This window comes from Columba livia, chromosome 1 (assembly GCF_036013475.1).
Source record: "Columba livia isolate bColLiv1 breed racing homer chromosome 1, bColLiv1.pat.W.v2, whole genome shotgun sequence".
In the NCBI taxonomy this organism is placed as follows: Eukaryota; Metazoa; Chordata; class Aves; order Columbiformes; family Columbidae; genus Columba; species Columba livia.
Window position 1 is genome coordinate 204,295,312 of NC_088602.1, and position 26,997 is coordinate 204,322,308.

The window sequence follows — 26,997 nt, forward strand, 5'->3', positions numbered from 1 at the left end:
CTCAAACCAAGACATTTATATTAAATGCATACAAAAACCTTGCTTGTCTTATAAGGGGGATTATAATGTTTTGCTATTGTGTCATACTAGATAGATTTCCATGCTTATTGTGTTTGCAAGTAAAACTGTAACCCACACTAAGCAGCTGAGCCTATCTCAGGCGATCCCATTAGCCGTCGGTCAGACCACATTTTTATTAAATTGCTGGAGTAAATCAGCCATGTGTCTAGAAAACTAACTGGGTTTGTCAGCAAGTTGGATGAGTCCAGAGAGGAGAATTGAGGCTGACGCAAGGCCAGAACCTGATCTTGCTTGTGCTATTCTCTCTCAAGCATAAGTCCTGCAGGATTAATGGGGATGCAGCTGAGATGGATGTCTGGCACCTAGTCCAAGGTGGTTCAGGTAGGAATGTGGGGCTATTAAACTGGAATGCAGCTTGCGCTGAGCTGCAGAGCCCTAATGTGACTCTGTGCTTCTATTTTTATGTTCCCTCCTGCCTGTGCTTGAATTCTGTGGAAGCCCTGAAGCTACCCAAAGTCATCACTTCGAGGCTTATCATTCTTCCTTCTGGTTTTCTCCTGTATTTTCACAGGCTAGCTCACAGATTCAGCAAACCCTGCCAAAGGATTCTTCTTGAATGTTGCCTATTTGAACCCAGATTTGGTCCAGATCAGTTATGATCTGACAGGTGTTCATTCTTAGGTATTAAATAAATGCAAAAGTTTTGGTATACTTCACAAAATCCATCTCTGCAGCTGAACAAGAAGAAGGGAGTATCAAGTGTGAGTGTTGTTCCATAACCATATGCTGAGGCATTCTGGAAGTTCAGTACTGGCTTGCAGAACCAGTGTAATTTTTAGTAGCAGCAGCTCACAGCATCCAGGATGGGCAGAATTCATCTCCCTCTATGCTAATTAAGACTTAGCTTCTACAAAATCTTCTCTGTCAAGAGAAAAGGCACTTCAAGGCTCAGTGTGCCTTGAAAAAACACATCAAATAGGAGTCGCTGTCCTGATGGGCTCTACCCACCTTGGGTCAGCACCATCCAATACTCACGATAAATCAAAGCAAATTCTTTGGAGCCAGGTCTGCAGATGTGATGGGCCAGCACCACTCTCCCACAAAATGCTGAGCCTGTAGTGACCAAAACCATGTTTTTCAGAGAAGGGTCATTACTGCATTACTGTCATACTGCAGAGCAATTAAAAAGAAAGAGCAAGGCACTGCAGCCCCACTGTGTGACTCTATCGTCTGTGAGTGGTGTTGTTTTGGTGAGATATTCCCACTGATTTAAGAGCCCAAAGGCATCTTTCAGTGCACACAGCTTAACAGTTAGTAAACAATTAATGCCAAGCTGAAGAGTGAATGATTAACAAAGTCAGTCAAAGCACTTCCATATGGCAAATAAACAGAGAATTTGTTTAACTTATCACCAAAGGTGAAATGACGTTAGGGGAGTCTGGTAGTGTTTGGTTCCTTTGCAAGAAATACCACTATGTAGTCTTATCCCCTTTTCTTCCACAGAAGGTTAGTAGCAATGAAACTTAAGGTAAGCCTTTTTTCTCAGACCCATAAACATTATTAGTGTTTGCATTCTCTGGCTGACTGAAGAGAACCCAAGGGGAATAAAGACATTTGGAAATAAGACAAAATGTAAGGCAGCCCAAAATTCATCTGTGAATGTAACTTGACAAAGATTTTCCCTGTGACAGCCAAATATCAGTTTCTGCCATTTCTTCCCAGCATTATCCTTTCTCTGAGACGAAATGAAGCATGATAGGAAAATACTCCATTCCTTGCCATAAGGTCTCCACAACACTCTATGGATTCTCATTACAGAAGAATTTAATTTGTGGTATTGTTGTGAATCCAAAGCGACCATAACAGATTGACTTCCCATTTAAACATTAAAAAAAAAGAGAGCTGAGTTGGACCCATCCTATCAAGCAATACAAAGCACAAGTAAAATCAGTAGTTTTAAGCATCTGATCAGAGAGAAAACACCTGCTTGTCAAAAGCACAAGCAAAGTAATCAGCACGTTAATTGTGTCCAGAAAGTGAAAGGTTGCTGTGAGATGTCACTTGGCCTTTTCCAAACAGCAAGAGATAGAGTGAACTTTCCCAACTCCAGAGGCAAAATTAGGTATTTACACAGGAGGAGCAATAACCTAATTAAAAGCTACTTTACTGCAGAACAAATAGAGATCCTCTCTGCTTTAGGGCATAATGAAGCTTTGTCAAGTCAGTAACTGCATTGATGGAGTGGTTAAACTTGTGATTCCTGCGGTGAAGGAATGACAGATCAGTAACTTAAAAAACATAAAGTAGGGACAGATGTGAAATATATAGAAACTCATGAACAATGGGGAGGAGGAAGCTGACAAATTGGTCTCTATCCTGACAGATCACAGGACATCAGGACAGTCAAAAAGGCAAAAGAAACATGAAATTCAGCTCAGTTACAGCAAGTCAATCCACTTGCACAACTCCTTGCTGCACGAGGTCAAGAGTTTAGAAGGGTTTAAGATGGGACTAAAAGTGTGTATGGGTGACCCCTCCACCCAGAGTTATAACATTGAATTGGTTGTTTCCAAACAGGACTTTGGGAGGGGTTATAAACCCTCATGTTCAAGGAGGGTGTTTGATTTGGCAGCAGGTTGGTTTCTGTTGTCAGAGGCATGGAACATAGGTGACGCTTCTCTCACTGGCCACTGAGCCACAGGGCACATTCAGAAAGGGCTGGACTTTGTCTAGAGCATCCAGAATCAAGTGGGGTCGGAGACAATGTATTGGACTTGTGACTAATTGGGCTTTTCTTGGAACAGCATCATTTCCTAAGACCTTTGCAAACATCTTTGCATTGCAGACAGGGATAAAAGATTTCAAATTTACAAATGATACAAGAGGAGCAGAAAACATTTCCAGGAAATATGGTTTAAAAGCTCGAGGAGTCTCAGTGGTATTGCTGTAGTAAATTATTCACTGTGATTAGCAAACTGTTAAGGACTACCTGCTGACTCCTTCTGCTCAGCGCTTTTATTTCTATTCCCGTTGCTGATCCTTCATGCTTTTTGGATTATGGACTTGGCTGTAAACTGAACCAGTCTTCAGGTCACGGCGGGTTCAACTCATTTTATAGTGCAGTAATTCAGTCTTGGTTTAGTGTTTGGAAATATGGAACACTGGAAGAGGGAGACATATATAAAGCGAGGTTCCTTATTATGCTGTTTCTTCTCATGGAGAGAGGTTGCTCACTTCATTTCCTTCCGTATCAAAATGTAAGACCCAGACCTGTGACTGCTGAAGAGCAGCCAGAGTTTAAGACCTTCCTCTGATGAAATGTCTTGTTCCATCCCTGTTACACAGAAGACACTGGTCTCACCGGCACCTTTTTTGCTGCTTCTTGCCCTCGTTTTGGGTTGTCTGCCATCCAGCATCAGGCTCTTCCCCTTTCAACACCCACTACCCCATGTCTTGCATTGTTCCAAAAAGCTGCCAAGAGCACTGGGAGATGAATACATCTGATCAGAGCACACTGGGCTGGAAAGCAGGATTTTGTCCCTGACACTGACAACTTCCATGGGATTTGGCCGGACATGCCACTTGGGCTGTCATTCAGCGAACATTTCTTTTGGCACCAGCACCGACTGCAGTGGCCTTCACCACCCTCCTCCCCCATCACAATCCTGCCACCGTTTGTCCCCTGGGCCCCATCCTCAGTCACACCACTGTAATTGTGTGGCCGGGAAGGAAATTGCTCCAGAAAAGGGATCAGAGCTCAACATAACCCAGCCAAAAAAAGTGGGAACTTGTAACATCAAGTAGTTTATGTCCCCATTCACCATCTGGCTACATGGAATGTGCCCTGGTGAACCAGGATGAATTAACAGTTAGGTATGGGTCATCATCACCACTTTTTCTTTCTCAAACAAGCAGGTAAAATTTTGCTTCAGTGTCTCTCCCAAAAAGAGCTGATCTCAGACCACTAAGTAGATTGTCTAAGTAAAGCAACTTACTAAAAATCATAGAACAGTCATGCTCAGTTTGCATTATCTAGGCAAATAAGTAGCTTGATCAACTATAATGCTTGTAAACACTAATACACAGGGTAAGGCACTGCTGTTTTATAAGGAAACCAGCACTATTTTGGTAGTTTAGTATATGTGTACTGTGGTGATACCATCAGGCACACAGTCCCCCGGGTTTTCTCTAAGAATTTACATTCACAAAGACTGCACCATGACATCCTGTCCCCTGACCCAGGCAAGTCGAACCCATGGCTACCATAAAATATAGTAGTCCCATCAAAGTAAAACTCCCTTACTCTAAGTGCCTTGTCGTATTCAGGTCTTAAAGGGTCGTATTCTCTATAAAAGCAGCAGCCAAGTCTTAAATGATTCTGCAGCACACAGCAGGAACTTCAACAAGACGCAAAAACAAATCACTCCGACAGCACAAAGTGAAAGAAATTGGACCTCGGCGCCCTGGAGTTTGGGTGGAGATCTAGAGACTCAAACCTCGTCCAGTACTTGTGCTTGGCTCTGAAGTGGGACCAGGCTCTTCGCCTGCCCCTTCCTTCTCAAACGCTGGCTCTTAGCTCACCAGGACTCACTACTCCGAAGACCTGGGTATTTTTATCTGCAGAAGAAGCCAAGCAGGGACCCAGTTATTCAGTAGCTATGAATATGAGGCATCTTCAGGTCAGTGACCTGGGCAGGAGGCTCAGAGGTCAGGCATTGCAGCCCATTACATGGAATTGCTGCTGCCGTGGCACCCCATACACAGACACTGCAGCACAGGCATATTTTTAGTCACACAACTTAATACAGATGTGCATCGTCATAGCAGTGTGGGATGGGGATGGTGGTTCCTGTATTTTGGTTCCAAGACAGATGTACTTTAGTCATGTCACTAGAGAAGACAAAATGATCCTTAGGAAAGAGAGTAGCAGCAATGGTTTGTGGGCAGTATAAATCATTCTAGGGTGCACAGCTGATTCACAGGCTGGGCATCCTGTATCTAATACATAGTATATTATGTCAGAAAGGAGAGATCTTTAATGCAGGAAGATCTAGTCACTTTGATTTGCCTGCAGAGGATAAAAGGGAGAAAATTTAACTTACAAGAACAAGGAAAAAAGTTCTCTGTAGACATATTGATTTTGACACACCCAGCATGGTGACAGCAATGCAATATTTAACAGCCTCCAGCAGATATATATGTGCAGCCAAGATGGATTTGCTTGTATATAAAATCAAAGTCTGATCTCCCAGTCTCTATACGGTTATAGACACAAATAGCAAGCTATGTTATGAAGACAAATAATGCTTTGTCCAAATAGCGGCTCTTCCCTTTGTGATCTGATGCTTTGCTGTCTCTCTGAGTCAATAAACCACTTTGAAATTTAATAAGGAATTGTCTCTCCATAATGGAAATGAATGCAGAGTGGTGATTATATAGATCTAGACTCAATTTCTGTTTGGTCAAGCCAGAGATGTTTGTTGGGTGGTGTGGTCCCATGAGAAGAGCGCACAGCAAAACGGATCTGAAATTGGACCAGAAATTGTTTGTCTGTTTGGCACAAAAAGAGTCCTGAAGCCTGAGGGGAAGAAGTAATTAGACAGTGAGCTGGGATTGCTGACAGACCACTGAAAGTCCCACTTTGCCAAGCCACGCTCTCATTCCGTGGGGGAAGGGTGGACAACAAGCCTCTGGGAAGATCATTGGTGGGGCTGTTTCCCACATCAAATCACACAGGAAACCTTTCACTTTTTTGTTTTGGGAAGTGAAAGAAAAAAAAAAAGCAAACCCCAAACTAATAGAAATACAGGGATGAATGGAAGTGTGGCAGGATGGAGGGCTAAGTTATGGTGCAGCAGCATCTCCATCTCGTGACCTGGGGGCACCCTCAGCAATGGGTCACACTAATTCACAGGTGACAGCCCACGGAAATCTCTTGGTAAATCTGGCCCTGAAACAAGAGTCCATTTGTTTGAGCTGAGATGGTGCTGTTCTGCCTGGACCAAATCCTTCCTCATTCACTCAAACTAGTTTGACAGAGGTATGATTGATGGGAGCAGGGTTGGCTTGAGGCAGAACACAAATCTGTGCCCGGAAACCATGACCCCACTGAAATCACTGGGACAAAACTGCCATTGACTTAGCTGGAACTGTGATTTTCATAGAGTTTAAGGCCAAAAAGAGACCGCTCATAACCTCCACCCTGACCTTCTACATAACTCAACCCCTAGAATTTTGCTTGCTGGTTTGTTCAGTGGAGGGAATTACATTTCCAAGGAGGAATTTTTTTGTTATGTTTGTTTTGTCTTTAAACTGCAAAACAAAAGACTTGGGAGTTTGTAGCTGCACTCAGGCAAGCTGTGTGAAAATACTGTCATTGTTTAGTTCCATTGTTTAGTACCAGTTTTAGGATCAGGATGTCACCCAGGGCTGGCTCTTGCCCATAGCGTAGGCGGGGGAAGGAGTTGCATTTGGGCTGTTAGAAATGTGCCATGTTATTTCTCTGCCTTTCCTAGAAGCCTTTCAGAGTATCCAGTCTGGGTGGCAATGTGTGCATTTGGGAGGGTGATTGTTCCTTCTGCATAGTACGATTTAACAAGGCATTAATCATCTAAGAAGCTGCAAGACTTGAAGGACTGAGAGATGCCATATAGGTCAGGAAGTCCAAGAGCAATTACAGCTGGTCATTTATTAGATGCTTAGAATCAAAGAAAAATATAGAGCAAAAAGCCTATAGCCCAAACTCCTGCTCAAAGTCAGGCCAGCTTCAGAGTTTGATCGGCTTACTCATGGCCCTAATATTTAATGACCTTCACTGATTGTGTTTGTTTGGGGTTTTTTTCATGTATCTAGTTGGAATTTCCCTTGCCACAACGCATGTCCATTGTCTCTCATCCTTTAGCTGCGCACCTCTGAGAAAAGTCTGTCTCCATCTCCTTTGTAAATCCCTTTTAGGTCACCAAAGAGAGCAGTCAAACAGCAAGTAGATCCTCTGTAGACTTCTGCAAATGTTTTAATTCTGAACAGCCACCAGTTGTGAAATCTGAAACCCCTGAGAGCATGTGCATCGCTGAATAACCTTGTTCTGCTTGTGCCCCATCTTAATAGACCCAATGCAAAATGGTTCACACTGTGTCCCCAGGCAGAAGACAGTATCAGGGACCCAGTACCTCAACCCCAGGATGGAGAAGCTAAGAATAGCTCCAAAAGGTACTATTTGGGTATGTTTCTCTAGGAACCATAATCCAGAGAGCACTAGGTACCAACCACCAGTGCTGCCCCTCAGCAATTCTCCGTCCTGTCCCTGAACTACAGGACAACACAGGAACCAACAATAGCCTCATTACTTCCTGGGGTTCCCAAAGGCAGGGCATGATCCCTCCACTGGATACTCAGCCAAGGCTTTCCGAGCACAAAGGGACAGAGTACGACTCAGGTCCCCACACCTCAGCGATGTCCAGGTCACCCAGAACATGAGTGACTAAGCCAGAAACACCCCTACATTTCATTCACAAAAAAAAACCCTCCCTTCTTTATCAGGAGCCTCTGGCATTTTTCAAATGCTCTTATGCTGACCCTACCTCCTGCTGTGTGCAAACTCCACGGCACTGGCCCCACAGTCAATAAAAATGCTAAAAACTGTGTTCAGAATCACATGGCTCAAACGGATGCAGATCCCTGGGCCTTCTATCCTCTGGGCTCAGCTTAATTAGGGAGCAGCCAGCAAACTACAAGTGTGCTCACAAAAGAAGCTTGCGTCTGAAGGGCTTTGACTGCGGCTCTTTGTAACAAGTCACAAACATCTGGTGCCTGGCAAGCTCACCTGCCTCTTGGAAGGGGTTTCCAATGAAAAAATTCCTGTAGTTTGCACCTGAATTCTCCGCAGTGCACCATGCACGACTCGGATCTCTCCCCTGGCTCCTCTTCTAGGCTGCCAGATTTGCAGAAAAGCCATTTTTGGCACTGGCTTCCCCACCACGTCCTCCACACCTACCCCAGCATATTTGAAAGAGTACACATGGTCCGACAGGGAACAATTATTCCCTTGAATGTTTGCACGTTGATAAGCAGTCTTGCAAATTCAAGTGAGAGCGTTGTTTCCAGTTTTATTGGCAGGATGCAACAGAGCCCACAGTGGGGACAGTCCCCAGAGAGGAGGCAGGAATAAGGGTAATTCTTTTCTTCTTTTTAAGTACTCCTTCCCATTTCACATGCATGCATGAATGTGCAGCTGTGCTCAAAAGCCAGTCTCAGAGAGACTTCCTTAAGTATCTCTTGAAGATTAAATGATCTCATGTGCAGCCTGTAATGATGGCCACTACCAAAAATTGTTCCCATCTGAAGTCGCCTAGTGCTGTATGATCCCAAATAGGCTGCTGACCTCAGAAGAGATCCCAGCAGGCAAACCACCACATCACAGAAGCTCACCCCACCGCAAGCACTGCTAATTATCCCCTTGTCTGTGGGCTCCAAGTGAGGCAGCTACTAAAGGGCAGGGGAACTGTGCTCTCAGCTTGTACTTCTGAGTTACTTTAGTCTCCTAAACCTCATGTCCAGCATGTTTGGGAAGATGCTGTCCCAGTACCTGCTATGAGGTACCTTTTGTCTGACAAAAGCCAGTATGCCCCTAATACAACACCAGAAAAAGCCAATATGAATTGTCCCACCCAGAAGGACAGATGTTGGATTCAGCCCTGAAAATCAAAAGGGCCTATAATAAAGAAGGGGACAGACATTTTAACAAGGCCTGTTACGATAGGACAAGGGGTAATGGTTTTAAACTAAAAGAGGGGAGATTCAGGCTAGACATGAGAATGAAATTTTTTACAATGAGGGTGGTAAAACCCTGGCCCAGGTTGCCCAGAGAGGTGGTGGATGCCCCATCCCTGGAGACATCCCAGGCCAGGCTGGACGGGGCTCTGAGCAACCTGAGCTGGGTGAAGATGTCCCTGCTCATGGCAGGGGTGGCACTGGATGAGCTTTGAAAGTCCCTTCCAACCCAAACTATTCTGATTCTGTGATCAAGCAAAGACAATCACAAGCCAAATAACCCCAAACCAGACCCAGCCTCAGTGTAGCAAGAGGCAAACCAGCTATGAACACACATGCTTTGACTCAAATTAGCCCCCAAACCAGCACTCATCTGTTGTCACTGCATTTCCACAAGACCCTGTTGAAATTATGACCAACTCCCTGCTGTGGCTCCTGTTCCCCAGTGAAGGTTGCAAGCACCAGTGTGGTAAAAGCATCTTGATGGGTAAAAATTACGCTTCCATTCAAGAAGACCCACTAATGGCACCTCGTGCATCTGTCACTGAATTAACAACATCAATTTGAAACCGTACATAAGCTGGGCAACTGGTGAAATGAACAGCTTGCTTACATTAGGAGGTCTGGCTGAAGGGAGACCTTAGGCTTTGTTTCTCCTGAGGGGTTGTGATCAGCTAACAGGAAAGCAGATACTTTCTTGTGGGTATTCAGATTTTCGTAGATTGAATTCCTTATGGATAGAGACCTCTCAGATCAACGTGGGCAAAAAGAGTGGGAGGCTGCAGAATAATATTTGGGGAGCAAAGGAAGAGCGGCTACAGCAATGGTGAAATGCACGTGTACGTTCTGGAGAGCAGAACTATGGAAAAAAAGACACAAATTCAGGTTGTGGGGTCGCTTTCACCCCCTCCCTCCCAAGAGTTTGGATTTGCCTCCTTCTGCACCCTGCCAAGAAAAACAAAGAAACTAAATATAAAAGTGCAGTGATCTGGGAAGCTGCTTCAGTACTCAAAATGTAGGTGTCTAATGCCATTTTAGGATTTGCTGGGGATTCAAGACATCTGCATGGGGCTGGCAGATGCAGCACCAGCCCTATGGTAACGGCCAGGGCCAGGCAGGGTACTCCCGGGGCATGGAAAACAGCACCAAACGCCTACATTGGGTCATCTGAACAGCTCCCCCAGAGCCCTGCGTGTTTGGACAGTTGGAGTTTATCATTGAAGGGAAACGGCGCTGCAGTTAATGAACTGAGCACTGTGAGGTTTGGTAGCAGAGAGGATAAAATAGGAAAGGACTGGAGCGCAGGGGACAGTCCAGCAGAGTCTGAGGGAGGAGAATGGGAAGGAGAGCGGCTACCAACAGCTCGGAAAAGGGTTTCAAATTCCTTCTGCACCGCACCAAAGTTTAGTCATAAATGACAATGGGGGACCCAGGGACAGAGGGATGTTTTCTGAAGAGTGTGATCTGCTGGTTTTTTTAAGACTCTTATGTGTTCCACATGTCTGAGCGCCTCCCAAACACGTCCTCTGCACATGTTGTGCGGCACGGACGCGTTATCCTCCCCGCCTTGCGGACGGGCATCTGGAAGCAGGGAGGGATGTTTTCAGCAGCCTACATGGCAGTCTCAGGCTTGACCCCTGTTGTTGTCAGTGGGAGTTTCGGCCCCAAACTTCCTTTTCATGACTTTGAAGCTCGGCTGTAGTGCTGGGCACTTGCAGGGGAGAAAGACTGTGTTCAGAGCTCAGCTCCCAGCTTAACCCTTTCACCCCATGTCTGTCCTCCCTTGGTGGGTATAATACTGGCTATTTCTGTGCTCTGTTTGGTGATTATGACTTTCAGGCAGCAAATAGTTTTTCCAATGGAGGAATAAAATAATCCTATAAGGACAGTGTAACCCATCCTTGCAAGATTCCCATCCATCCTGACCCCCTTCCTCCCCTACCCTTCTGCGATGCAGACCTCCTAACCCCATCCTAGCTTCCAAAACCCCTTATAGAAAAAGAAAACAAAACAAAATACACACACAAAACAAAACAAACCTGCTGGCTGGAAATTTTTACAAACACAAATATTTTCAGTTTTGCTGCACCTGAAACATTAGCAAGAAGAAAATTTTGAGTCCTCTCTGTGGCTTGTTTTATTTTCTAGATTTCAGCTCCACCAGCAGCTTAATCAGTGCAAATCAAATTACACCTCCTGTTTACTTATCTCCAGAGCGCTGACACTGGCAAGCGGCTTATCTCAGAAAGGCAGGAGCCAGCGCCTTCCTTGGGGGTAGGACAGGAACTCCACAGAAGCTGCTTGTAGTGGGAGAGGGAGTTATAAATCAGGGAAAGCTCTGCTGGCTCTGCTCCCCAGCGAGGTTACTTGCTGGGGGCAGCACAGGGAAGCTGAAGCGCAAGATGCCCAGGGGGTGGAAGCTGCCTCCTCCCTGTGGATTAGCAGCCTGGAAGCCAGGGTTTGAATTTTGGCTTACTCATTTGTAAAGAGGAGGCGGCAGAGGACCTGTCTGCGGCGGTGACGGTGAGGTGGTTTGCAGAGCTGACACGGTGTTTTGCAGTCACCGCGTCCTTCGTGCTGCTTCTGTGAGCAGTCGTCCCTCCTCCCTGGGAGATGAGGGTCACTTCAGAGCTGAGGTGTGGGTACAGGGACTGCGTGAGGGCATCAGGCAGAGACCCCTTGGCCAGTACTGACACAGACAGCAGCCTGGGAGAGCTGAATTTCAGTTCTGTGACCATGGGCAAGTCAGTCACCTGCTTCATGCCTCAGTTTCCCCCCTTGGTGATAGCGTTGGGCTCTGTCTACACAGTGCTTTGAGATGCCCCAGTGGGGCAGCCTGTAAAATGGAGGCAGGAATATGACTTATTGCTGTGTTTCGTGCCACCGGGAGCACGCTGTAGCCCTGGGCACCACTAACACAAGTGCGCCAGCGCCTGGGACGGATGAACTGACACTGCTTGGCTTATGATGGTGTGAAGTTGTACATCGATTGCAGGCGTAAAAGCAGAGCTGGGTATCACACTTCAGTGGAGGGGTGCAAGTTGCCCCCGTGGGGGTCTCACCTCCCCAACCAGACCCCTCCGAGGTCAGTGCTGCACACGTACGGCCGCCGAGGGAAGGGCTGCTGTGCCAGCTACCCGCCCTCCAAGGAAAAAAGGCGTCTGAATCCCGGTTTTCCCGTGGCTTGCATGTGTTTAAACCGTTCTTCTCCCTGCAAAGTGAAACCGGCTCCCTTCCCCGCCTCCCCCTCCGGCGGCACCGAGCCCACCGCAGGCAGCGGGGGTCGGGCGGGAGGGCGCTGCCCGCCCCCGGGGCTGCCCCGCGGCTGCTGGGCGGGACGCGGGGCCGGGCCGGGGCGGAGCGGAGCGGGGCAGCCCCGCCGCAGCGCCGCGAGGAAGCGGAGCGGCGGGCAGGGCTGGGCGGGGGTTTGCGCGGAGCTGCCTCACCCCCTTCTTCTCCCCGCAGATCTTCCAATGGAGGCAGCTGGAGAACCTCTATTTCCGCGAGAAGAAGTTCTCAGTGGAGGTGCATGACCCGCGCAGGTGAGAGCCGAGACGAGCCGGGCTTTGCAGTGCCGAGCTGGGCTGAGCCATGCCGAGCTGGGCTTTGCAGTGCCAAGCTGCGCTGAGCCATGCCGAGCCGGGCTTTGCAGTGCCAAGCTGCGCTGAGCCATGCCGAACTGGGCTGAGCCATCCTGTGCCATGCGAAGCCGGGCTTTGAACTGCCAACCCAGGCTGATCCATGCCCAGCTCAGCTGAGCCATGCCGAGCCAGGCTTTGCTGTGCCGAGCCGCGCTCCAACCCCTCTGCGGGGTTTGCTGCGCTTCGTATCTGGGAATCCCGTAAGCAAAGGGCAGCGGGTACTGAGCCGGGGGCTGCCGCTTCCTTCAGCGGCACATTTTGGGCTCGGGTAGGTGTTTCTGAGGATGCGCTTCCCCTCAACTCCTAGCAGTATTTTTTTTTTCCTTCCCTCTGTTTTGGCACCTTCTGACCCCCTGGGATGTGCAGCTCCGGTGATCCAGCTGCGGTGCCGGCACCCCCGTGCGTGGAAGGGGGTTTGCCTTACCCCCGTGTTGCACTTGGAGCCCACAGATGGGCGCCAGATTTTGTACTCACATGCTTCCTTGTAAATAAATATTCAGTAGTGCAACTGAAAGGAATGGCACCGCACCAGAGATTTACCGGCAGTCTGGATGAAAGCCCATCAGTCTTTTTGGCATAGGAGTCTTTTTTTTTTTCTTACTTTACAGATCCAACGTGGGCGAGAGTGAGTTCAATTGCCTGTGTCGCATCTAATCAGTGCGTTCTGAACCCCATGTTCGTTTGCGTTAGTGGGTGGTTATTGCAGACAGTGAACAGTGTGTATATTGCTCTGTAAGTTGTTCTCGCTAAAAGCAGTGTCCCACTAGCAAAGTATGAATACGGCTGATGGAAACCAGCTCTCTTCCCAGACTGATTTGATGTGCTTCTCGTAGTACTGTGTTTTGCTGATCGCTCAGCTGTGATCCTGTTTCACCCGTTTCCCGTGCCTATCTGCGTACGAATATATGTATTTTTACTCGGGGAATTTTGCATGCAGTTTCTGTACTTATTTGCCCTGATATGCACATAGTCACACCAACACAACAGTGCCTATCTCCATGAGTGCATTTTGTTAAGCAAAAACTGAGCAGAGCAGCTCGTACCATTCCGCAGCTTCAGGTCAGCAGAGCCTTGAAGCATCTGTTTAATATTAAGCATGTAAATAGTCGCATGAAACCTAGCAGAGCAAATTCCCGAAGCTGAGAATACGCTGGGAGATCTTCCAGCAGCAGGAGCTGGGGGTGGTGTGCTCCTTCCCTTGCCGAGCCTCTGGGTGAGGTGTCAGAAACGCGTGTTGCAGGCAACCAGCAGCCCCTGAACACCCAGGCTGGCCATTGTGTATAAGCAGGAACAGAGAGTGAATAGCTCTGGGAAGTTAAAATCATGATGGTGTTTGCAACTCAGTACTATGCATGAAATATGGCCAAACGGAGGAACCTCTTCTGTCTCATTTATATTTTGATGATAGGAATTACTGACACAAGAGAGCTTCCGTTTTTTATTCGGTTGTGTTGTTCCTCTGAATCAACACCAGGAGGACAAAACCCCGTCCCAGGTTGTCAGCCTGGTACTTTCTCACTGCAAGGGAATTCAGTTGGTTGGTTTTCATGACCAGAGAGTACCACCACTGTAAAGCAGCAAGGCACATTGCAGTGGCGTGGTGGGAACCCAGCTCTGGTCGTAGTCTCCCAGCCACATGGGATGGACTCCTGTGAGGAGTTTTTGGGCATGTGGAGGCAGAGGAGTAGCCAACACACTGCTCCCTCTGCATTCCTCTCCATGTAGCCAAACCAGAGCCTGAGTCAGCGAAGCCACTCTCGCAAGAGATCAAGCACAGCTCCGTGGTTGTGGCCAGGGCTGGGCAGCACAGTGTATGTTTTCAAGCCCTGCCTCTGCCCGTGGTTTCCTGTCCCAAACAAGCCGTTTAACCTCTCTTCATCATGGTTACTTATCCCACAAAGGAGAGAAACGATATGTTTTAAGGGGTATCAACGGGGTTAATTCCATAGCGCATGTGGCACATGTGGAGGGGAGTCATGGAAAAAGCACCCATGGGCCATCTCTCACAGGTCCCTGAAAGACAGTTGTGGAAAGTCCACAGCTCTAACCAGCTAAGTCTGCAGACTTTTGATTGGGGTCTGCGGTTTTGATGGGAAACATGAACAGATCCCAAAAAAAGAAAAAAATTAGAAATCACTGCTTTTTCAATGAGAAGATGAATAGCTTGCAGAGTATGTTTCTGAGAGTTCAAAACAAGTAACTGCATTTGAACTGGATAGGATGACACCAGAATTAAGGCCTTAGCCCATGTTTGGGTGCCTTAATGGCTTACCGTCTTGTATACCAATGTGCTGCCATGGTTTGTGTCCCTTAAACCAACATAAAGCATCCAGAGTTGGATCTCCTCTCCAGCCTCAGCTTCAGGAGCACCACCCAGCACAGCCTGGGTTCCCTGCCCAGTGCCCACCCTCACTAGGACCATCAGCTGCCGTCCTGCTGCATCCATGGAGAGTTTTCTCACAAGAACAATACAACAGGACAAGGTCTTCTGCACCAGTCACATGGAAAGGGCTCAGCACAGGATAACGCTGAAACATAAGATCCTGGTTGTCTCAGACCACGTTTCTGTGCTAGTCTCTGTACCCATGTTCACATTCATTTCATAATTCTACTCCACCACAAGATTCTTCTTAACACACCAGAGAGGAGGACCTCCTTTATTTGGGCCTTCATAGATCAGTGGCTTGTTTTCCTCCAGCCAGTGCTTCATCCCAGCATGGGGAGGGCTCTACAGACCAGGACACTGTGAGACTGGGTGTGCTGGTGTCAGGGGCTCTGCTGGCGGGGTTAGAGTTGAGGGGTGGGGAGGAATAATCAAGCACTTTTGTACAGCTGTGAAAGCATGGGGAAATCTAAACTGTGGTTTTTGCTATTAATACTCAAGGACAATTGGGACTCCCAGAGAGGAAACATTTGACTCTTATTTTTCCTGGTTTTATGTTCACTCAGCTAATCGCTGAGTAACATTCTTCTCTCCAGGGCACTAGGCAGACCTCTCTGAGCCTCACAACTCCCCTTTTCCATCCCACATGGCAAGTCCTGCTACATCTGTTTACAAGTGGGGAAATCAAGGTACCTGAAGAATTTCTCCCACATTCTCTAAATGATCATGTGGATCTTTAGTTGTCACCTGGATCCTAATGTTTGATAGTCACTGTCCAAAGCCAGTGGTGTGTGCGGACTTGGCCTCAGGTGTCTCAGCATGTGATGAGACTCAGACGATTCACACATGCTCTAGCATTGGTGACTCCCCTGGGACATGTAGCAGGTCAGCATCAGCTCAGCCTAACTCAGGAATACAGTCTGAACTGGACTGACTGGATGATCTTTACTATTAGTCCTCCGGAACTTGCTAACTTGAGGAGTTGTTTAAAGTAAATGCTGTCCTGACTTGAGTAGCTACTTATTGCTGTTCTCTGAGCATTTTTCCCCAGTAGCACAAGGGTGTGTGCAATAAAGACAGCAGTTTTTACTATGAGATCTGTGATAGGTTCTGCCACAGAAAACAATCTGAGGAAACCTTGGTGTAACCCCAGTTCATTCTTTTCTCCTCTCCAGGGCATCTGTGACCAGGAGGACTTTTGGGCATAGTGGCATCGCTGTGCACACGTGGTACGCCTGTCCAGCTCTAATAAAGTCTATCTGGGCTATGGCCATTAGTCAACATCAATTCTACCTGGACAGAAAGCAAAGCAAGGTAAGCATGTTGGAGGTGGGAAGTGCCCGTTGTGGCGAGTGAGTCAGTTCTCACTCCCCACAGTCCCAGCAAGGTCGAGTCCAGATGGTGGCTCTTTTCCTGTCCTCCCTTTCTACTTGAGGTCAATAAAAAGGCAAATTGACTCTAAATATCTGCTGGCTTTGGTGAGACTGAGGGAATTTGTATTGAATTCATGTCTATGGGAGTGAGGATTGGGGGAAACGTTGTACTGAACTGTGGTCAAATTGGAAGAGCCGAAGTTTACAGGCAGATAAGGTCATGTCCCTGTCTGGATGGTTTCCACATGTCTTCTGGTTCTTGAACTCTGTCGTAAAGTTAGGGCAGCTTCCAATAGGTGAGTTCAAAGTAGCTTCACACTGTACACCTGTTTCTGAATCCTTCTTGTTGTCCCTTGCTTTTTACTATCATATTTTCCTAGAAATGAGGGATAGGGATATTATTTCTGTCTCCACACGGAATCTCACAACAGAAGAAGGAGGACAAGATGCTGACAGCCTAGCCCTACAAGAAACTCTCTAGATCTGGTGCTGCACAAAAGGCTGCTCAGTATACAAAAGAAACCACCTTGAAACCAAAGGACTGTGTGCTCTCACTCTAATTCCTTTCATCAATAGTCATTTTAGGCATACCCAGAGCAGCAGGAGATCACTTTGATCACTTTGAGATCACTTTGAGACTTCTCATGCAGATGCCCCTCTCCCTATGAGCACGCTGGTGTAAAATTTTACAAAGACAGAGTCTGTATTTAGTGGATACCTTTTTATACAGCCTGCATTGCCCCCTGTCTCTGGTGAGATGGCAGGAATGGGCAGGGTGATATTCCTCCAAATAGCTGAAACAACATCCTGCTGCTGCTGAACGCACTGTCCGCATTTTCAGGCAGAGGTTGCAGAAGCCCTGGCTTATCAGGTCCCTTCATGAACCATTTCAGCCCACTAAACTGGTGGAAAAAAACTGTTTTTCCTGTTTTTCTTTGCTACATTATGTTTCTGCCAGTTCAGTGAATTGAATTGGCTTGATGAATTATGTGAAGGGCCACCAGTGTGCTATTAGTCCAGCTCACTCTAAACCCTCCTGACATTGCTGTCCACACCATGATCTCTGTGACTTTATTGTAGAGTGGGTAGGACTTTTGGACAGAACACATGGTTAAACCCACTTTGGCCATGCCCCATCTAATGCAAAAAACCATGATTAATCATAGTTGCTGTGAGCTGTGTTGAATTCAGGGGTATAACTAATTTCTCACCCCTGCCTAAGTGCCAGCTGTGAGTATGGACAAAATTGCATGCTCACCTGATACCAGGTAATGCATTCCTGTCCCCCTGCTCTGCTCAGCAACAGCACGGCAATGCATAGCCCTCTCTGTTTTGCTCTCAACAAAACCAACTCACCAAACAAACAGAAGTTTTTTGGGTTTTTTTGCTTTTAGCCAGATGGATTTGCTGATCTAGCTGCAAGGTATTTAGGTCACAAGCAACCAACAAACAAAAGGAGATTCCCCCCCCTCCTCCCATTTCTTTGGTAAGAAACTGGGTCTCTTAAATGCCCAAGACTTCCCTTCAGTGCCTTCTTTTGTTGTTGGCAGATTGTGTTTCAGTCTGATCTCCCCTCTCTCACACTCCTAGGGACAGCACCACCCACCAGCCCTCGTCTGTCAACCTGTCACGTCTGTGACCATGTCAGTGTGCTTTGTCACAATAATCCCGGTGGTCACGCTGAGGCTTTGAAGTTAAGGCATACAAATATTTTTGTCCCTTTCTCTTAAGTGAGCTGGTGTCTTAGTCTGTTGTCCTTGTCTTTGACGTGACACTGTCAAGATTGATAGATTCATCAGTTTTAATTGGTCTGTTCAATTCACCGTGCTGGTCACTTCAGGACACTGTACTCATGTGCGCTTTGCTTTTGAAAACGAGTAAAACATACTCCAGAGTAGGGCGATGTCAATTGTCTTTGTTTCAGCTCTTAAAGATGTAGACAAACATTTATTTGAGTTTCAGGACGCATGAGTTCGCATCCCCTTAAATCTCAGTCCCCAATTCAGTTGAATCCCCATCTTCAAAGCAAAACTTAGATATTCCCTCCTTTCATGTTCAAATTTGGCATTTCATATTTTGACAAAAGAAAGAAAAATAAAAACAAGCTCAGAAGAAACAGACTGCTAGAGATTACTGCAAGGGATGACACTAGAGTGGTGTTGATAAAATGGCAGGAGATATGACATAGTGATAAAGCAAGCTTGAACTCCTTCCTCCTCACATAACTGGGCACCAGTTGCATCTGAACCTTATGCACAGCTCCACTGGAAAAAGCCCCTTCACTTGATTTTAAAAAGAAATAAAATCAGCTTTGTCTGGATTTTGACCCTTTTGTAAAGAAGTGCGGTCCCAGCCTTCTTCGCAGCCTCAGTCCGTGTTGAACTCCTGCCAGCTTGCTGAGTTCCCAGCGTCTCGCTCCCCGCTGATCTGTCTCTCTCTCCCTGCAATCGAAGCATAACGTGGAGACTGAAAAGATTCCCAGCTTTCCGAGTGAACATGTCAGTGTGCAGAACTCCTGTCAGCTTCCCTTTTTTTCAGGAGGCAGATGCAGCAGGACTTGAAGGCACGTCTTTGCTCTGTTGACTGCACCGAGTCAATCAAGCACTTGTCCTAGAAGCCTCGAGAAATCCCTTTTAGTGGGAATTTCCAACAGCACGTTCCTCCAAGCATGAGGCTTTTTGGCTGAATGAACTGGAAGAAAATAGGCCAGGGATTTCTAAAAAATCACCTGCAGCAAAGCCCTATCACTACAAGCAAGAGGGATAAATTCATCCCTCGTGTCCATCTACTTTTGCATTTCACTGATGGATTTTTCTTCACCCTCTGACCCTGTCAGAACAGCACTGGGGATCAGTTTGGCCCCGTGCTTCAAAATGACTCATGAATGAGCCAGTCTTCCTCCATGTAAATGAGACTTGGCAGCTCTGCGCTAAGTGCTTTAAAATTTTTGAGCCTGGAGGGATGGAGGGCCCGAGGGAGCACTAATGGGGTGTAATCTAGCTCTCCACTATTGTGCTGTCAGTACCAAGTCTAGGCCAGGCCTTGTGCTGGCTGCTGCTCAGTGGCCTGTATGAAATGAGTTGTTGGTCTGATTCCTGCTGCTGATGAGCGGCTGTCCAAAGCACAAGACCACCCGATGCTGATTGGCATTGCTGGAGGCAGCAGGGCTTGAGCAGCATGGCAAATTAACCCCATTCCTTTCAGGAGGTGCTTCATCGCAACTCTTTAGAGCAAGGTACCATTAGCACAACTGCGGTGGGATCTAAAACCTTCACCTGATGGCTTTAGCAGGTTTGGATTGCACCCTCTGTGGAGGAAGATCACTCTGCTTTGCTGATCCCCTATCTGCTCTCTTCTGGTTTGTTTTTCCTCTCTTCTGGCTCCAGGGATGCCAGGCTTCGGTCTTACGGTATTTTTTCATCTGTAGGGCATGCTTCCAGCTGCTGCTGGCTGGGTGTGCTGGCCAGGACCACAGCCTCCAGCTGCATTGCCTTCACTCAGCCTTTTGGTTGGTGCCTAGTTAAACAGGTAGGGCCAGAGCGGGCTCTAATTTGCAGTCTCAACATGAGCGGAAATCAACTACAGGGCTTCTCGCTGTAACTGTCCCACAAATACAGGAAAACCACTGGATCTGTCTGTGAAGACTTGGGGTTTGCACCTCTCCTAGACATCTGCTGCGAGGGTTCAGTATATTGGGTTAGGCAGAGACTGCGTTTGGCTGTTCCTGGGGTATATATACTTGTATATACATAACCTTACGTATATGTAGGGTCATACAACATGTTTGCACCTGCAGGGGATAAATCACTAGATAGCACATTGCAGCAAGTCAGCAGTTCATGTTCAGGCTCCTTGTCAAAACTCAAGTAGCAGGAAATATTATTAGATAAAAGCAGGGACCTTCCTCTTCACCCAGAACTAACCTTCCAGAGCTATTTGGAGAACATCTTTCACAAGCCTTGTTTCTGACCAGGAACCTCCAAAATCCAAGAAGCTAAAAGAGTGCTATCCATCTACCAGGGCTGAGTTTGCAGAGGAGCTGCTAGAAATGAGGGGTGTCTGACTGGTTGTAGCATTAGTTTAAGAGGATCAGTACTGATTGCCTGATTTTCTCTGACATCTTGGCAGGTAGTTCAGCCTCTGCACTCAAATAAGTGAGTGCACACACCCTGTTCTTGGGGTTATTGTGGAAATAATCTTGTGAGGCATTTGGGTACCTCTGAATGGTAATGACAGAGGCTATAAAGACCCAAGGATATTAAATTATCATAATACTTCTGAGAGCGTATTCAGTATGAGGCTCTCCCAGTGCTGTCTTCATTCTAAGTCTTAAATTAAACTTTAAAGTATAGTGTGCAACAGGGAGACATTTTACTTCCATTTTTATTTCATTGATGTGCAAACAGGCAGGGGTTCGCTAAGATTTAACCTTAAGTGTCTTTCCCAGAGCTCCACAGCAAATCAGTAACAGAGCTAAGAGTGAAGCTCAGTGTGGTGAGCATTCAGCCATCAGTTCAGCCTTAGTTCTTGTTAAAATGATTTCTGCTTCCCGAGGATGTGAAATAACACTGAAAATCCCATCATGGCAAGCGCTCCTTCTGGTTTCATCTCATGTTAGTTCCGGTGGGAACAGATCACACCCTAGATGTCAATCAGCTTCTGATTTGTGAGCACTGTAATGATGTGTTCACCCCCTGAACTGTACAACAAGGGCTGGGAGTCTCTTCTGGCCTTGAGGAGGTGCAGAGGTGAATGCTCAGGTGAACTGGGGCTTCACCATCATCTTGAACATAAGTCTTTATGCGGCTGGAGAGCCTCAGCACAGTGTCCCAACAACCACCTGGGTTCTGGGAAATAGAAATTGCATGTCAGTGGCCCTGTGAGTCTGGGCTAATTGAAGCTCAGCAGCACAGGACTTGTGACAACTTGGGTGATGAGCTGAGCTCCACACTCCCTCTGTCCGTGATTGAGGAGTGTAGATGAGGGTCAGTGAGCAAGAAGCTGTTTCCAGGTCGGAGATCAAATAGCAGCCATTGTTGTGTGCCATGTTACTGACAGTGAGCTTCTTGGTTGTCAGGCTTCTCCTTGTTAGCATGGCTTGTTACCTGAGGCAAATTCAACAACCAATACATAAAGTAGATTTTAGAGTATAAGCATTATTTCAGAAGAGGCAGGAGGAAATTTTCCACGTGGACAGATTATTCCACAATGGCTTAATGAAAAGTTTCCTTATATTTTTTTTTTCTGAAGTCCTTGGAGATAACCCAGTCAGAAATGAGAGAGAGAGGACTCGGGAGGCCTTGGGGTTGTTCTGATCTGGCAGTTGCTATTTCGAGGTGATCTTAAGGCTGTACTGGTCACAAAAAGGAGAAAGGATGACATCTTAGGAAGATAAGAGGAAGACTAGATGGTCATTGGATGTCTGTTCCAATGGAAATATTCTATTCTATTCTATTCTATTCTATTCTATTCTATTCTATTCTATTCTATTCTATTCTATTCTATTCTATTCTATTCTATTCTATTCTATTCTATTCTATTCTATTCCGTTCTATTCTGTTCTATTTGTTCCATTCCATTCCATTCCATTCCATTCCATTCCATTCCATTCCATACGTTCACTTTCCCTGGCGGTACCTTGGTTGTTGACATTTGGTGGTGTACAATGAGTGACTCCTTCCTCTAGTGTGGCCAGTTACTGAGCTGGGGCTGGCTGTTGTTTCATACTAGAATAATATTAATGCTTTGAAGAGATCCCTCACAGTAGGGGTATTGTATGCCCCTTGTTAGTCTGGACCATAACCTGAACATGTTTCCCTACCAGTATTTTCTTCCACCTTCTCATGGCAGCCCATTTAAATCATGTCCTCACAGTGCCTTGGTCCAGAGCTCACTGCAGATTTGGAAAGGCTCCTCCTGGCTTCCTTTAGATGCTAGAGATGGTCTTTAGCCTTTGGGCTAAAGTTTATTATGTTGGCATTTCTGAAGGTTTCTTATTGTATGTGGTAACACAGTGACTCCATACATTGTTTAAGAGGGAAAAATGTGCATGGCAAAGCAGAGAAAATAGTAAATACCAGGAAGCAATGCCAGAATTGTACCCGCTTAGGAATGTAAAAAGTGCAGCAGTGAATACTGTGCTAGATTGCTTATTCTTGTAAAACAATCCCAGTTTGCTGTGGAGGCTTGCTTCCTGCCACAACAAAAGGACTTTTTCCTTCTGTGAGCTTTAAAGAAGCACTAGATCATTAATGACTCCTGTGTCCATGTCCAGTCCAAGATCCATGCTGCAAGAAGCCTGAGTGAGATTGCGATTGACCTGACCGAAACTGGAACGCTCAAGACCTCAAAGCTGGCCAACATGGGGAGTAAAGGCAAAATTATCAGCGGCAGCAGCGGGAGTCTTCTGTCATCAGGTAGGTCCTTTTTCCTGTAACTGGAGAGAATTTGGTGGGAAGGGCCGTGGCCATGGCATAATGGGGAGCAGCCAGAAACTGCACTGCAGAAATGAAAGTCACTTCCCTTTAGCATTTCTGTCCGTCCAGGTGTCAGTCTGTCTCTCAGCACATTGCCCCACAAACAACACAGGCAGGAGTTTCCCCCTCTCTTGTTACCGCTGCTCGTTTCCTCTTTGGCCCCAGGATGTCATCTCCAGCCTCTCACTTTCCAGCTGAGACCTGGTCTCTCTTCACAGTTTCTACCATGATCAGCCCTGGGCACCCAGCTCATCCGTAGGCAGATGTGCTTGTGAAGGAGCCCCCAGGCAGCAGTGATCATAGAATAATTTTGGTTCCAAGACACCCTTAAGATCATCGAGTCCAACCATTAACCTAACTCTAGCATTAGACCATGCCCCTGAGCACCTCATCTATATGTCTTTTAAACACCTCAAGGGATGGTGACTCCACCACTTCCCTGGGCAGCCTATTCCAAAGCTTCACAACCCTCTCCATGAGGAAATGTTTCCTAATATCCAATCTAAACCTCCCAGACACAACTTCAGGACATTTCCTCTCATCCTATCACTTGTTACTTGGGAGAAGAGACCAATGCCCTCCATGCTGCAACCTTCTTTCAGGCAGTTACAGAGAGTGAGACAGTCTCCCCTCAGCCTCCTGTTCTCCAGGCTGAAGCCCCCAGGTCCATCAGCCGCTCCAGACCCCTCACCAGCCTCCAGACCCCTCACCAGCCTCCAGAACCCTCCCCAGCCTCACCAGTGATGAAGCAGTCAACCACTGCAGCTCACTGGGGAAATTAAGGCTGGGAATTAGTGATGTTCCTCAGCAGAGTTGAGGCAGGGTGGCTTCTTCACAGAATGCACATCTGCCTTCACTCTCTGTTACTGGAATTTCCCTGGTCACCTAAGCGCAAAAGAACTATTCCCTAGCACTCTCCACCATACTAGTGTGGGGACCTATATGTTTCTTTCTGTGGCTTAGAGCACCTTCCTGTTAATGAGGAAGACAAAATCTGTGAAAAAAAAACTGAGAGAAATTGGAACGCAGGAGAGCTAGAGCACCAGAAGAGAAGGACCAGGGAAGAGGAGTCAGGAACTTGTCTGTATTTCTTTGAAGCTCTTCTGTCAGTGTGAATGTGGCAAGCTGTGTGTAAAACTGTGCTAAACGTCACTGCAGGAGCAAAGCAAGGATTAATAGTTTGCAAAGAGCTTGAAGGTGCTCAGGTGGGAAGCTTGTCAGGAGGTCAAAGTTGCTGGCATCACTAGAATTACCAGTTCCAGTCAATTAAATGCCCTCTGTTAAATGTCACATCAAGTTATCAAAATCCATTCTTTTGAGATGTGTAACACCAGAGAATAACCTTCTCCTGTTTCCCAAGGGAGGAGTCCATCTAAGAACACACATTCTTTAAAACTGAACCTACACTGGTGGAGTAGATCAGCTTTGCATTACTGCGTCCTTCAAGTCTCTTAAAAGCCACCCTCACCTGCTTGGAAAATGTCCAGCAAGGGGTTAAATTGTGAAATACTCACAGAGCTCCAGAGCAGCCTCCTGTGCAATTCCTTGCCTTGCCTGCAAACAGAGATGCCTTTCTGCTCCTTAGCTCTTCCTGACAAAGTAAACAATCCAGGTCTGTGCCTCCCATCGCTTAGGGAGTTGCAGTAGCTGAGCAGCTCCCAGACTGGTGTCAGGTTGTTGGAGCTCTTTGTTTGTTTGGCATTTTTTCCAGCTCTCCTGCTGGAAAGTAAATAAAATTAAGTATCCCTAGGAAGTTCTTAAGGTCTTTCCAAGATCTCAGCCTCCTTGGCACCATTCCCAAATTTGTGAGAGCTACTTGGTAGTAATCCTGTTTTCACGTTAATATGCTGACTTATTGCCTTCCTGGAAAAAAACATGGGTATCTGCTTCTGCTCTCACACTGGGAGAGCAGCAACCAGGTGAAAGCCAGCAGAAAATCAGGCCCAGAAAAGCTTCTGTAGGGCCAGCATCTTTCAGGGTGATGTGGATGTGAATCCCAAACTGTGAGCTGCCCATGCTTTTATTTCTGTGGATTTTTGCTCCCTGCTGAAATCCCTTCTGCCTGAGTGTGGTGTTTGCAGACTCAGCCAAATTGCACTAGTGACTAGAGCCATGCAAACTTCATTGACCAGGTGAGTCATTTCTTAAGGTGGAGCAGGTGGATCAGTCTACCTGGACACCTACGTAGAACTGACTGAACCTCTGTTTTGGTTGAGGTGCTGCTGGTAGGCCAGGCGAGCATGGCTCCATCCAGGTGCCTGTGTTCAGCGCTGTCTTTAGGTCCTACCAGCCATGAGAACAGGGCTCTTCCCAAAACATTAAGGAGACCTGTGGGGTTTGCTGCTGCTGTGTGCCTTCAAGCAGCTACAGGCAGCTGCAAGGAATTATAGAGAGAAAAATCTGGCAGAGAACAGAGAGCAGAGCATTGGAGACCCTGCATTGCTTCCACACAGTCACCCAGACCCCTCTGCTCCAAGAGCCCCTTCCCTCCAGCCCAGCTAGCAGAAGTGACCCAGCCCTGTCCCGCTGGATGGGAGGGGACATTTGCTGCCTGTCCCACTGGGCAAAGCCACCAGCTCCATCCCAGTGTTTGTGTTTCCTCCCATTGTGCCAAAGATTATCGGCGCACAGTCACAACAATGATGGGTTATCGCAGCACAGCCTGTGTGCTGGAGAAAATAAGAAGTGCAAATGATTAAGTGGCCACAGTAGATTTCCAGGCTATAAATACCCCGAGTGACTCGATATCATAAGGACAAAACTGAATCTCTGTTTGTCTCCAGTTCCCTACTGTTCTCTCTTTTTTTCTTGGAAATTGCTTGTAGCCGTTTCCTCTCTTCATCTCACTCCTCCTCACTGTCAGCGCCACGAGGAGCACACCAAAGCTGGCATGTCTCCCCTGGGTTTGCAGCAAGACTGCAAGGAAATATTTGTTGTTGTTTCCAGCTGTCACACTGTCTGGCCAAGATCCTGCTCTGCAGCATGAGGCAGTTACTGCCCCACATCACGTACAGTCTCAAGACACAGCAGAGGGGGAGACAGAGTCTCATACTGGGGCAGGAACTTCCACATGGTCACAGAAATTCAAGGCCAAAGCCTAAGCTCCTCCTTGTTTCCCAGGCCCTCGATCTCAGTCTGGGTTCACTGCACAGTTGTAAGTTTGATACCTGATGCTCCGAAGTCCATTTCTGCCAAGCTCATTCTTTAACGTTCGTCTTCATTTGGGCTCTGAAGGGGACTCTCAAAACAGTGGGCTGCTGGGATTAAGCTGAGGGATCTTTTGCTCTGGATCTCTGGGCCATCCCCAGACAACTGGAGCAAGATCTGTCCGTGAATAAAAGCTCTGCTTTCACACTGCCATGAACCCTAATCTAAGCCAGCAGAGATAATTATCAGAACAAAATCAAGTTAGATCTAAGGTGGATTTTTCCCTTGGAGCGGTCTGTGCCCTATAAGTTCTGCAGGTATCCTGGCTAGCGAGGAGCCCCATTATTGCTGGGTCACTGTTGGACCGAAACCCAAACCAACTTCTTCATCTCAGTGGGAGAAACCACAGAGGAGCACCTCTGCTTTAGCTCTGCAGACATGTTTGAGGAGCCCCATTACTTCATCAGCACTGGATATTTCCTGTGCAGAGGCCTGTTTATGTTCGAAAATGCCACGGCAGAGCCCGGCCAGCCGGTTCCCCGGCCCCCACCACTCCATCCGGCAGGGCTGTCTCCCAGCTGGACCGCCCCGGCGGGTGTCAGAGCAGATAAACAGCACCCACACGGCCTCCGGCACGGCCTGCGAGCGCGGGGACTCACGAAAACGAGTTGCCCACCAGACATCTGAGCGCATCCTGCGCGGAGCAGCTCCAGCTGGGCTCCCGCACGCTGCAAAGGATATCCTATTTGTCTGGCAGAGACGACAGATAGCGGCTGTCTGGGATTTTGGCTGTTGTACACTGATATCCTGGCGCGGTGAGTCAGCCTGAGCTCTGGCACGGAGCAAGCGTGGGGGGACATCCCCTCCCTGCCACGGGGACCTCAACCAAATGCCAGCGAGCTGGAATCAGCAGCCGGATGTAGCGTGAAAAGTTTGCCATATTTAGATGTGTTTTTCCTGGAGCAGGAGACTCATAAAATGAGAAAGAATTGCCTGGATGCTCTTGCCTCCCTGCTGCTCAGCCGCCTTGTTGCATCTCCTTTCTCCTCACAGATGCTAGCACCAAGCCTTGGCTCTATCTGCTGTTCAGCATCCCGTTCATCTTTCTCATTTATCCCTTTTCCAAGCTGGCTCCACTCCACTAAAATAGGTGGAGCAAATGGAACAAACAGTGAGTCACTGGTAGG

General features: G+C 47.3%; 1 protein-coding gene across 11 annotated transcripts in view; it reads left to right on the forward strand.

Annotated features, from left to right (window-relative positions):
- The window catches only part of FRMD4A (FERM domain containing 4A), a 395,327-nt gene that overhangs the window by 340,385 nt on the left and 27,945 nt on the right, over positions 1-26,997 (forward strand). For all 11 annotated transcript variants that reach the window (XM_065049256.1, XM_065049257.1, XM_065049260.1 and 8 more), the window contains 3 exons: positions 12,256-12,332; positions 15,990-16,128; positions 22,462-22,603. In XM_065049256.1, coding sequence (XP_064905328.1) covers positions 12,256-12,332; positions 15,990-16,128; positions 22,462-22,603 — 358 coding nt within the window. The remainder of the gene's footprint in view (positions 1-12,255; positions 12,333-15,989; positions 16,129-22,461; positions 22,604-26,997) is intronic.